The sequence below is a fragment of the Artemia franciscana genome, chromosome 4 (genome assembly GCF_032884065.1).
Source record: "Artemia franciscana chromosome 4, ASM3288406v1, whole genome shotgun sequence".
Lineage (NCBI taxonomy): Eukaryota > Metazoa > Arthropoda > Branchiopoda > Anostraca > Artemiidae > Artemia > Artemia franciscana.
Genome location: NC_088866.1, coordinates 23,568,047 through 23,581,896, shown reverse-complemented (window position 1 = coordinate 23,581,896; position 13,850 = coordinate 23,568,047). Strand labels below are relative to the sequence as shown.

General features: G+C 32.3%; 1 protein-coding gene across 4 annotated transcripts in view; it reads right to left on the bottom strand.

Annotated features, from left to right (window-relative positions):
• Positions 1-13,850, bottom strand: part of LOC136026171 (uncharacterized) — a 149,493-nt gene that overhangs the window by 15,149 nt on the left and 120,494 nt on the right. For all 4 annotated transcript variants that reach the window (XM_065702492.1, XM_065702493.1, XM_065702494.1 and 1 more), the window contains 2 exons: positions 13,285-13,376; positions 11,794-11,917 (listed from right to left, as the gene is read on the bottom strand). In XM_065702492.1, coding sequence (XP_065558564.1) covers positions 11,794-11,917; positions 13,285-13,376 — 216 coding nt within the window. The remainder of the gene's footprint in view (positions 1-11,793; positions 11,918-13,284; positions 13,377-13,850) is intronic.

Below are 13,850 nucleotides of genomic sequence, written 5' to 3'. Positions count from 1 at the left end.
AAAGACTATCAAGGATGTTGGAGGTTGTGAATAATGACCATAATAAATTGATAAACATACATTTCATGCTTTTAAATAAACTTAAGCATCTGACAAATGGCAATTACACGGCCGAATACATAAAGTCTCGTTAATTTTAATCAAGCAGCAATGTATCTAGAAGCAGGGACTAAGCATGTTTTTTAAACCATAATGTTATAATTATACATAATTATCACATGACCTGATCATTTAGGCTTTTTTTCGAAATCCGTAGTTTTTAAAGTGGTTACGTTACGTCTGTATAAGAAGATCTTTCACACTAGGCTGGCATAAAAATCCATAAAACAAACATAATAATAGTCTAAGATCATCATAAGCACAGTATTCAAATATTAAAAATATGGAAAGGAGACGGAGATTCAAGCTCCGATCAATCATGAAAGACTTTGTAGGAGAAGTTTTTTTTTCAAAATTTATTAATTTATTCATAAAAAATCAATGTTTATACTACTATGTTGGCTTTCCTGCAGAGGCGGTTTTAGGGGGGCAGAGGGGGATTTGCCCCGGGCGCAGAAAGTCTAGGGGCGCATAATTTCAAATAAATAGTCTAACGGTTATAATCATTTTGTAATCTTTGAAATTTTATTTTTATTAAAATAAAGTAAAGGGAAGAGTTGGCAGTAAGCATAAGAAAATTCAATCCGACACTTCGATTTCCCCATATCTTCAACACCATTTCTTGAAAATAAAAGTAAGAAGACCAAATTTGATTAATTTTAATATTTTTTTGTGATATTTGCATTCAAATTTTGTTAATAAATGATAATATTGTTAGTGGATGAAAGTTTTGTCAAAATTTGACCTGAAAATCTTTGGGAGGCAGGAGGGGGAGGGGTAATCAAGATTTTGTTCCGGGCGCCAGAGGCCAGAACCGGCACTGCTTTCCATAACGAAACATAAATTCAAGTAACGTAAAATTATGACTACATCTCGAGCCTACTTAGCCTTCGCATCACATTACAGACACAATTTCCCTACTAAGATTAAATAACTTAAGGTCTTGGTGAGAAACAATCTATCGAGTAGTGTGAAAGCAACATTATACAAAAAGACAAATTAACTACTCAGTCCACAAATATTTCTTTCAGTCCCTAAACAGGAATGAATATGCATGGTAGCAAAAACAGTGGTCCAAATTGGCTAAGCAGGGTTGTCATACTGGTGAAGAATATGAACCTGATTCTGATTGGTGGATTACTTATAGTTGACCATTGGTAGATCGTTATACATTCTTATGTTAAGTAGAGTACGATATGGAATGACAATGCGAAATAGCTGATGAATGGCAATGCTTATACGTCCAATGGCTGCACTCCGTTTTCCTCGATTATTTTAGCGAGCTCAAACAATGAAAGAAGTGACTAACAAAAATAAAATCATAGACATATTTTAAGATGTCTAAAGGCCCATTCACATTGAGGTTCTACTAATAGTAACGCTAATTTGAACCAATCAGATTTGTCATGGTATTTTACGATTGGCTAAAGAAAGTTTCTGATTGGTTTGAATTAGCGTTAGATAATCTTAGTATTAGTAAAATTTCATTGTGAATGGGCCTAAAGATAAATCACCAACCAATCAATCAAGTCTAAGCTTCCTAATCCAACAAGAAGTCCCAGGAATAAAGGAATATGATAGAGTTACAAACGAGACATTTGAAATTAACTGGTGTTTAGTATAATTTAATTAAATTAGAATGTAGCCTAGTGCTGAAAATTTGACCGAAAGGGAGATAATTTGGTACTTCCGTATTCCATGGTACATATTCGAGAAGGGAAGTGAGGTTAGTCCTAATGAAACATACAAAATATGATGAAAATACAATAGCCTACTTTAGTAACCATATTATATATTAAGCAGGGTATACATTTGCACATAAGGGGGGGGGGGAGTTCAAACTTAGCTCTATAGTCAGAAATACTTTTTGTGTATCATAAAATATGGATGTACTGATAATTCTGATCAGAGAGGATCTCTTAACTTTTTGGCCATAATTCCATTGCTCCTTTTTATTTTGTCAAACCCAAATACTGAAAGACGGGACAAACAACAATTACACCACAGTGACATAATTTAAAAGACCCCTAAGAGGAAAATCCCTAACCAATAAATCAAGCCTAAGGTTCCTAATCCAATAAAAAGCTCTAGTCCTTAGGGTAAACGAACCAAGAATAAGAGATAAGCATAAAAATACGTATTTCTAGCATATTAAACGAATGAGGAATCTGACATTATTTGAGTTTTAGTATAATAAAAGACGAATGACGTGTTGGCTTCTAGTGCAATTTATTTACGATACGACCCCTTACCCCTCCCCCACTCGACTCTGGAAAAAGTAAGACAATAAGGAACCGCAGTTTTAGAACCTAGATCCGTCTGTTTTTGCCCCTCCCATTGGCCTATCTAAAACCATATTTTGATGGAAATTCCGATGAAGATCAAAATATATTAATACCGATTGATATATTTAAATAAGTTAATTTGCTACCATCAAACAAATTCATTAGAAAACGCCCATCTCATTGGCAAAATTTCCTGGCAATGTTTTTATACCAAACATGATTTTATCCAATATTTCCCAATTGAGCAGCGTCAGCATTAATATGGAGGCCGGCGTTTAACCTCCCCCCCACCCGAGGAAAATAACCCCTGGTAACCCTTCCCCCCAGAAAATACCCCCAAAAAATACAACTTCAACGCGGCTGGTTGGTCTCTATTCCCTTTAGACCTTAAATAAAGGAATAGAACCCTCAATTGGTTAGGATGAGGAAGGGGTAGCCCCCCTCTTCTACGGAATAAATTCTGCTCATTTTGAAGTTTAATGTTACTCTTTACTTTCGTAATAACAGCGTAGAATAGAAATATTCCGAGATATCATTAGGGAGAATATATCAATTTCACATTTTTAATGCGTTTTTCAAAGTTTCTTTTGTACCCCACACCCCAAAAAAACATTTGCTGGAAGATACCCTTTTGCTGGCTTTTTGCTCGAAAACCATTCCACGGAGGAGGACGTTACCGGCATGATTTTAAAACCAAACAAAAATTAAAGTTTTTCTCAAATTAAAGCGGGCTAAGGAGAATTTTTAACCCAAATTCATCTGCAAGAAATTTTCAGGTGGAATTCTCAGATATAATGGAATTATCCTGGGGAATTTCTCCGGCGGGGAAGGTACATTTTGCGTGAAAAGAACTTTCCACGGAGGAATTTTCCACAGGAGAAAGGAATTTTTCATGAAGGGGGAACCGGATTGCCTGGTATTATTTAAAATGGGCAGATATTAAATTAAAAAAAACAGGTTTTTTCAACTGAAAGTAAGGAGCAACATCAAAACTTAAAACGAAAAGAAATTATTACGTATATGAATACGTATATCCCCCCTCCTCAAGACCTTCCTCTTTACGCTAAATTTTGACTTTCTTTTCCGAATTCTTTCAGAAAGATTCCTAAAACACAATGACCGTTTAGTTATAATAATAAGCTTTTTTTTTAAGATTCTATAAAAAAAACTTTAGCGTAAAGAGCGAGGTATTGAGGAGGAGGCAACTCTTTTCATACACGTGATAATTTATCTTCGTTTTGTTTTTATGATGCTGCTTACTCTAAGTTGAAAAATTTGTTTTTTAATTATTTAATTACTTAAAAATAGTACTTGTTAATGGGAAAAGTACGGAATAAGTTTCTTAGAGAAAAGTAAAGAGCTTCATTAAACCAAATATGAGCAGCAATAACGTCAAATAATCTTAAAAGGAAAAAACTATTCAGTCTAATAGAAAAAAAAATAAAACAAAAAGATATAAAATATTTTTTTCCATGAAAAAAGCTGTGTCAATAAAAAACGAAAGACTCGTAGAAAAACAAACTCGTATTTGACAACGCTTTCGTCCGTAAAAATTAAGCAATAAGGATGTGCTGGTTCACAAAGTCAACAATCCTTTCAAAGGAAATCTAAACCTTCTTAAACTTTTCGGTGTCATATGTTTTTGGCTTAATTTTGACGATTTTTAGCCTACATGCGCCCGCTACTGCCAAAAATTGTAGAAGTTCATATGGAAGTCTTTTCAAAAAAAAGAAAATTATGAGTTTTCAAGATACTTGTGGTGTGTAAATTCCTCTTTTTCCCTTTCTTTAGTACTTCACAACGAAACTAAAAACAAAAACAGAACCCAAATAAAACTCTTAAATTTGGAAAACCTTATTTTCCCGGCGGGATATTTTCCAGAGAGGGGGTATTTTTCGCAGATATTTTCTGTGGAGGGGGGGGGGCGTAAAAGCCTAGATCCATTTTGTATAGCCTTTTCACAGTGGTGCCAATGATAGGGGAGGGATAAAATTTTTGCTCCCCCTGAACCTTGAAAAATATAATTTTTTGGAATTTTCGTTGAAATATTTTATTCCCCTTTTTATATTTCACTGGGTAAAAGACCAAATTGCCCCTAATCCGTAGCCTATTTCAAAATAAATGTTGGCACCTACCCCCCATGTTTTTTTGCGAATTGACGCCAATGCAATTCCACTATTCTAATCCTAAATGAAAAAACTTTTTTTTTTCGCGAAATGCTTGTTACTCTTGGGAAATTAAGAATGTCAGATACATCTTTCTGTTTCGAACGCGACGGCACGTATTTATTTGATAAAGCAGTAACTTCAAGTCAAGTTTTAACGGCTTTTCCTACGGAAGTTTTGCATAATCATATTTACTGGTACCAACCAAATGCAAATCTAAAACATTATCTTTATTCAAGCAACAATTGTATTCGTACATATATTTTTCTAAAAACAGCCCTATATTTTTTTCCCTTAAAATTGACACACTAACATTTTCTGGTGTAAAGAAAAACGATTTAAATAGGTCACAACTTTGGGAAAATTCCTTTCCCCTACCCAAAGGCCTTAATATACTTTCTTAAATCATGTGCTAACTGAAATAAGAGACGCAACATCTGTGAAAAACAGTTAAATGAAGGTTGTCGGCTGGACAAGGGTGAGTGGATACACATCTCGTCATTACTATTCTTAAACGTACTGATTTGGGTTAACTTTGCATTTTTTTTAATCTCCTATTTGCACTAAATTTATATGCAGTTCAATCAAATAGCCACCTCGAAAGTCAAAGTCAATTGAACCCTAAAGGCTGACAGAACAAGTCAAATAAACACTAAACGTGATCAGAACAAGATATTCAACTAAAAATATTGTTGTTTTGGACTAGGATGTTAGTAAAGCAAGTTTGTCTTTCCTTTCTTGCGTGTAAGTTTTTTCTTGCACGAAACCGAGTGTGTGTGTGTGTGTGTGGGTAACATTTCTGCAGAAAGAATGAGGATAGGACAATGTCTTTTAGTATTTTCATTGAAAATGTCCTTTATGCCGTTATGTTCTAGGAATATTGAAAGAATAAAAGCAGAACTACCACCCCCCTCTACATTGTCGTGAATTAGCTTTTTCTAATTCCTCTATTCCTCTACTGACACTATAAGAAAAATCCAGTTAAATGAGTGGACACCCTTTAGAAACTAGGCAAATTGAATATGAAACTTTAATTTAGTTAAGCGGATAATTTCAAAATTAAATATGTTTTACAAAATAGGATAAATCGGGCATTCATTTTTGACAGAAAATGCCCCATTCAAAAAACATAATAATTAACGGAAGTGCCAGTAAACTATAAATAAACCGAGCGATAGTTTTTTTCAGTATAGAATGATTTTCAAACATGTATGCTCAATTTCATAAAAAAAACACAAACAAACATGAACGGTAGATACTTGAGTCGAAACGCTACTTACTTTGAAAAAAAAAACAACAACTAATTATTTTTAGGAGACGTACTACATTTGTTCTTATTATAAACAATTTTTCTTCTCGTGAGGCTATTATATTTATGTTTAGCTATATTTGAGTTGGTTCCTTGTGATCTCATCCCGGAGATAAACGCTTCCGGAACAATAAATTACTTTTTCACTAAACAACAATACTCTCCAAATTCAAAAATACTATCGTCATTGTATTTGTGAGGAGAAATTTTCGTGAGAGGAAATTGCCGGTGAGGGGAGATTTTCCATATTAAAATGGATTTGATTTCCATATTTTTTTCGGACTGTTTGCATACGTGACAGAAATAAATTAATTAGGTTGTTTATATAATTTTCGGGTAATGAACAACTCTATTTAGCTTGGGGTTAACTCTATTGTGAAAAGCTTGACGTAAAAAAAGGAACGTTGTTCATGTTTAACCGATTCAGTGCGTTATCGTAATTTACTATTTATGGGCCCGATTTTCAAATGAAGGAGAAATTAAGGGGATATTTTTTTTTTTACAGAAAGGGGATTTCCACAAGAAGAAATATTCCGAGGTGGAGTTTTCCACAAGAAGAAATTTTCCGCAGGGAAATTTTCTTTCAATTTCCTTTCTTTTAAGATCGCAAAAACGCCCAACTGATAGGCAAGTAGGTTATAGACGAATTACGGTCTCTTTAAAAATTGCAAGTTTTTCCTTTGCTACTTACATTATTGAGTATACGATTATATATGGGCTGTTATTGTTTATGTTAATTGTTGATTTATTGAATAAAGCTATCTATCTATATGTACATCATCGTTCGGAATTAGTACCCAATTTGGAACAAACAATCCAACCAAGAGACTTTTCTAATCTTCTTTCAACATGCATTAAAGAAATCTATTAGAAAAACAGTGGAATTCGGCCCCTCCCAAGGATCTAATCTAAATTTGGCTATATTTATTTTGGAAATAGCATTAAAATGATACCTTTTGACCTCGCCCAAACTAAATTGACGAGACTAAGGTTTTTCTTAGGCTTTAAAAATAATGAGCATAAATAACAAAATTAGTAAATTAGAGTATTTTCATAACACTTAAAATCTATATTATAGTTTTGTTACAGAAAATCTCTACAAATCAAAAATTAGCATTCACATAATGATTTTGTTTTACGAAATATAATAATACTATTTTAATTAGTTTAACAAAATCTGTATTAGTTAAGACCTAACTTTTAGATTAGGGTAGGTATTCTCAGAATAATATTTAACAAATTCAATCAATATAATCATGTGTACCAACAAGAAAGAAAAGCACGAGTGGAAACGAAAAGCAGTAACAAACAAAACCACTATTTTCCTATTTTGGTACACCTTCACAAAAAATTTATTCTAATCTCCCTCAAGGACCGGACTTGTGATCGCATATGAGTAGAAAGAATAAACTTTTGGTAGCTCTATAATTCTACACTGATCTTGGTGCAAACCTTGCCCTTCAGGTTTACCACTTTTTTTTATCAGTGTTGTCACATTGAAACAAGAAAATAAATAAAAAAACTAATAGGTTAAATCTGACAACATCTTCGCCAATAAAAATACAAATATTAACGATCTTTTGATTACCAAGAAAACTATAGGCTACCTTCAAAGGAAAGCTACACCCAAATTCAGATTGCCAAAAATTCAATCGAAATAGATTGCCGTTATTCGCGTAGTTATCTGTAAGCATTTCAGCTAGCATATGGGCGGATAAGTACTTGTTGTTATCTCTTACATACTACGTCCGGAGAAGTTGGAGTTATCTGGATAAGGGATTGTTCAACACACTCGTAAAATTCCATCAGCTCAAAATATTTTCTAATTTAAAATAAACCATTAGTCTAATAAGACTTACTTGACCATGTTGGTTCTAAAGAATAATCTTTCTTGTCATAGCATCCATCATAAACTCCATTTTCATTAGAAAATACAAAGCAAATTTGATCCACTCTCCCAACGGCCTAAAGAAGTTGTTTTCACTTATTTCTAAGAACGCTCTTACTTCTAAAACTGATCTTCGCATCCACGATCTACCGATGATCTTTGATCAGCTCAGTAAGAACTGATTAGTTCTTAGAAGTAAGAACTTCTTACTTCTAAGAACTGATCGTAGGCATTATGTATCTACGCCCAATCTTAACTGAATGAAATAGATGAATACACTGTTTTGGCAAATCTTTAACAAACACAAAAATTAATTATTCTGGATATGGTTAAAACATTATTTTTAAATATCTCAAAATAAGATAATCAGACAGGTTTGAACTTTGAAATCAGGCGAGGGAGGGGCTGTTACGATGTTTATTCTTCCAAGGTAAGAGATTAATAGTAAATAAAATCCACTTCAAAAGCACAAAGGCCAGTGAACACCAAATATGAATGTTTAAATTGGTTAAGTGGAAATTTACACGGATGTGCATATTTGCTTTGAAGATGTAGCTGTTGTTTGGAATTAACAGATCGTTAATGTTTAAATTCTTATTGACGAAAAACCTCAGATTCTAAACAAGCAAAGGGAAAATCTTAGAAAATCGATTCTCCAGTTATGAGATGGGATCAAAGGGGTGTTTAAAAAGTTTAAGAAGGCCCTAAGCTGAAAAATATTTCTAGTCTTTCGGGAGGATCTTAGTCGTACCCCCCCCCCCCTTTGTAGGTATGAAAACATATTTTTTTGAACAGTATTTTACTTTACATTTAGACGTACTAAAAAGTTTAAATTGTGGTTGGAATTCACCCACTAGGGTAACAAAAACCCTTCTAGCCCGAAAATATATTTTTTCATTCCCAGCCCCCCTCTCCTCAAGGCAAAATATAATATGACAACTGGATCTATATGTCAATATTAGAATAACTACGCTCATCATCCCACATTCCTTGTTTGTTATCTTTGTTCCCAGAAAAATAACTTACCTATTTATTATATACATAAAAAAATGATTAAAGCAATTTGACCATTTAATTATAACTCACTATTTACAACAGCATAATTTATATAATGTAATATAATTTACTTTTATATACTATTATTTTTATATACTTAAATAATTCATTTTTTTAATACATATTAATATAAAGATTGTTAATTCATATAAAATATAATTTATTACGATTTATATAATATATAATTACAACTTATTATAACTATAGCCATCATATTTCATATTCATTATCTTTGTTCTCATGAGCATTATTTTTCTCTAAGCAGAAAAGAAGATTGTAGTGTTGACGCAACTACATCCAGCCTGGCTTCCCTTTATTAGATAGAAAGCGGAAATTTGTAGCTTCCCCTGTGTTCAAAAGCAGTTTCGACCTATTTCCAAGGTACAACATTAACCTAATATCCTGTGGACTCCACCCAAACTGAACTTAATGAAATCAAGGTATTTCCCACCCTTTTAGAGAAAACAATTAGTAGATGAGGCGTTAGTCGAAGCTTTGAAACCGAATGGCTGATAAATTTTTACCTTAATTAAAAATAGAAGCGGAGGACCGAAAACTTCCTGGAAGAACCATAACACATTTAACTATTCATAATAACAGATTATATATTATTAAAACATTATTCATATCCAATGCTGTACCCAGGGGTGGGTGGCTACAGGGTTACCTCCCACCCTCTAGAAAAAAATTGTGTCATGAAGCTAAGAAGAGCAACTAACCAAGATAGACCGTTTGATTCAGTTCTTTCAGTTTATCAAGTCCGTTTTAAATAACTTTTTAAGTCTTATGATTGATACAGCACCACATTTTCATTAGTGTTTCCACATTGAACATTTAATAAAGCTTTCTTAATTTAATACTCTTTTCTTCCGTAAAAACAAAAGCGCAAATAAACAAATTTTTAATACATTTTTAAAAGTTTTTTTGTACCCCTCCCCCCAAAAAAAAATCCTGGATACGCCCCAGTTTATGCCAATAATATTTTTACGTTATATTTCGTCTTCAGAGTCTGAACTTCTAATTTAATGAGTTGCTCTTTATTTACCACACCATGAACTTTATGCTTTGTAGAAAATATTACCGATTTCTTAAATAAGCAATAGATTCCATCTCAACGATAGAAAATATGCGTCACTTTATATTGCAAGGAGTCGCTCTTCATTTTGCCATACCATGAACCGTATACTTCGTAGAAAATACAACTTATTTTAAAACAAATAACAAAAAAGTATTTGTGACTTTTTCTTTTCTTTTTTTACCCTTTATTCGTTTTTTACTTGTAACATCTAGTTCATATCTTAGCAACACACTTTTTCTTTTACATTTTTTTTTTACCTTTTATTCGCTTTTTAGTTGTGACATCTAGTTCATATCTTAGTAACACACTTTTTCTTTTATATTTTTTTTTTTACCCTTTATTCGTTTTTTACTAATAACATCTAGTTCATATCTTAGTAACACACTTTTTCTCTTATATTATTTTTTCCCTTTATTCGTTTTTTACTTGTAACATCTAGTTCATATCTTAGCTAAATCGTTCGCTCATAAGGTGTTTTTTTTACCCTTGTAGGTTTTCCCCTTTTTTCGTTATTTTTTTTTTTTTTTTTTCTATTGCTTTTCTAGGGTCAATTTTAGCTTAGAAACTGATCTAGCTACTTGATTTCCGATAAAAAGACGAAATGTCTCTCTTTTTTCTTTCTTTCTCTACTATGAAGCTTCCATTTTTGACTGATTTAGAAACGTTGGTTACTTAAGTTTTATAGGAATGGGTTAAAGAAAAATAAGAAGAAAACATGAAAATGATGAATCTGAATTTGAAGAGAAAAATATCAACTAAAAGCAGACGTTCGAACTAAAAAAAAAATAATTTGCTTAAAAATCCTAAATTCCTTTAAAAATCCTAAACAAAGAAAAATTTAAGTTAGAAATTTACCAAATTTAACCAGAAGTATTAAAAGGTCACGGAAGGAAAAAAAATACACGAGCTAAGAATTCTAACAAGTTTCTTACATAGAGATCTGGATCAAAAAGCATCACGTTCAGCTTCCAATGACAGTGATAGATTTTCACCTGTATTAGCCCCCTTGCCAAGAGGTTAATATGGCACAATCATTGCAGTCTATGGAAAAAGGACCCCAAATCATGTAAATATTTTTCATTTTGAGCAGAGGCAAAATTGGAAATTCTTCACTATGTCAAAATAATAGTCACAAAGGATCCAAAACTTTAATGACGTGACGGCAAAAAGTTGGCCCCAAAGAAAGCCAGTTTTCTAAGAAAACTAAGAAGAGCCTCTACCTAAGAGAGTCGGTTAGTATTAATTTATTTTTACAGCAATAAGTACATTTTACGTATAGTGGATTTGTTGATTTGTTTGATTGTGAAATTTGATTCACCAGCCAATAGTTCTTTACGCACAGGTAACACCACAGGAAACTCCCAGAGCTACCAAACTATTCAAATGACATTTTCTTCGAGTAGATTCTTAGTGTTTTCCTGACGGGTGATGTTAAAACATTTTTAGGAACTGCCCTTCCCTGAACTTTAAAAGAAACCCTTCTGCTCCCTTTAATCGAAAAACCGAAAATTCACACGTTATAATGATGTAAGACTCATTAACAATTGAAAATCTCCGGATCAGAACAGAAAACGTCAGAGTGTTTTTTCAAGATTCCTGGGAAGGTAGGTGTCAGCTTTTAGTTTTCTGTCGCTCATCTGTCAATTCTAAACCGCTCAATCAATTCTAAAAAATTCAGCCAATCAAACTAAAAAAGTTTAAAATGCTCAATATAAGCTGATCCTTTAATATATCAAATCCTCTTAACTTTACACGGACGTTTTCATTAGAATTAATATTTTTCATTAAAATTGAAATCACAATATTTCATTGGCTTTTGAAATGTGTTTCGTTTTACAAGTTTCCACTTAACCAGTCAAACAATCAGATTAAATTCTCTCTCTCTCTCTCTTTCTCTCTCCAATAAAACTTACGCTTCTTCGCTGGTTTAGTAGTGATGGACACTTTAGTCTTCTCAATTGGAGCACTAGCTGGCGCTTTTCTAACCTGAGTCCTATTTGGTAGTGCTTTAGATTGGCCAGAAGAAGAAGCGGATTTCTATAATCAAGAAGAGAGAACATTAGGAAAACTAGCACTGAAAGTGAGCACATCTGTGCTCATTCTCACAATTCAACCTCATGAGAAAGACTGTGGTAATGTGGGGAGTTTTTAAATCCGATAGGATTCAGATTCTGATCCGAGTTAATTCAGTTCAAGCCACAGACAAAAGGTACATAATGCAGATGTCCAACTGAGCAATTTTATGCTCGTTTTTCGTCCATTTCTTCCAGAAACGTTTTCACGAACGTTGCCTGTTCATCTTTATGAAAGGAAAAAAAAATTAAGAGAATTAAAATCTTAATCTGGAACAGTTTATTAACTAATGCCTTAATACACATTATAATGATTATTATTAAACATGTGTAATTTTAACGACTAATGAGTAAAATTTTATTAATTAATTTTGTTTGATTTTGAATTTTATTAAATTATTTTGCATACACCTCATTTTTTATTTAATATTAAATTGAATTCTATGTTATTATATCTGTTTCCTCTTGGAAATGTTAAGGTAAGGTATTTCTAGCCGCAGTGCATTCACCCCTGGGGATTCTATATAATCACCAGATATGACAAAGCATAGTAGTATTTCAGAAAAGGATTTTGTAACCTTAGCCACCATTGACCTGGTAAAATAGTGGGTCCTGCTCCCCCCCCCCATGCACAATCATAAACCAAGTTTTGTCTTGAACATTGACGAATCAGGACTAGCAGTGAGAATGTAACAATATCCCAAGACTAGCTTGCGAAAAACAAAGGTTGCAAAAAATATCCCAAAGGGATGGATAGACAAAGCCACAAGGCTCAAGGATACGAAAAAAAGAAGAAGAAAAAACTATTCAAAATTATTTCCAGCACTCACCCATCTTTCCTCCCTTACGAAAACCCTTCTGTAAGCGCCATTTCCAATTTATTATATTTTACCCTCTTTTTTATATTAATTTTTTATTGTTAAATTAAATTTTATACTAATTATTCTATACTATACTAATACTATACACTATATTTTAATATACTATATACTATAATACTAAATTTTATACCATAATACTTCTTCTTTTGTGTTTTGCTTTTGTCTTAAGTTTTATTTTATTTTTAAACCAAATAATTACCTTTAACACATTATACTTTACTAATAATTTTAAGCTATACTAATACATTTTATTATTATTTTAATTTAGTATGTTAAATTTTATACTAAATTAGTAATATATGTCCTTAATGTACTTTTCGACGGTAATGCTTAATAGATATACTTTTCCCTAAATTCTAAGGTCAAGATATAATTGAAAGGGCACAATTAAAGAAATTAAAAGCAACTTAAAAACAACAATTAAAAAGAGTTGAGTGAAAAAAACACATACCGTGGGAGAAGCTACGCTAGGCTTCTTTGTTTCCTTCACAGCTAATTTGTTAGGTCTACTTGGTTTAACTTGTTCTGGCCCTGCAGATTTACCTACAAAAGAAAAAAACGATACCAAATACAATATAATACTCAATATAATAAAACAGTGACCTAATCGAAGTCCCAGTAATGATAGAGGTCCGAGTATTTCGGCTTTAACAATAGCTATAATCCATATTTAGTAGGTTTCTTTCATTTATATATATATATATATATATATATATATATATATATATATATATATATATATATATATATATATACATATTATCAAATTGTTCGTGGTAACGAACTGTAGTAAGGAGCGACCCGGCTCAATAGTAACCGAAACTCTAAAAAATGGAATTTTGATACCAATGGTTACATCAAAAGAATCGCAAACGAACTGTAGTAAGGAGCGACCCGGCTCAATAGTAACCGAGACTAAAAAAAAAAAAAATGGAATTTTGATACCAATAGCTACATCAAAAGAATTGCATTTTAATGCTGATTTTAAATATAAGTTTTATTAAGTTTAGTCTTACT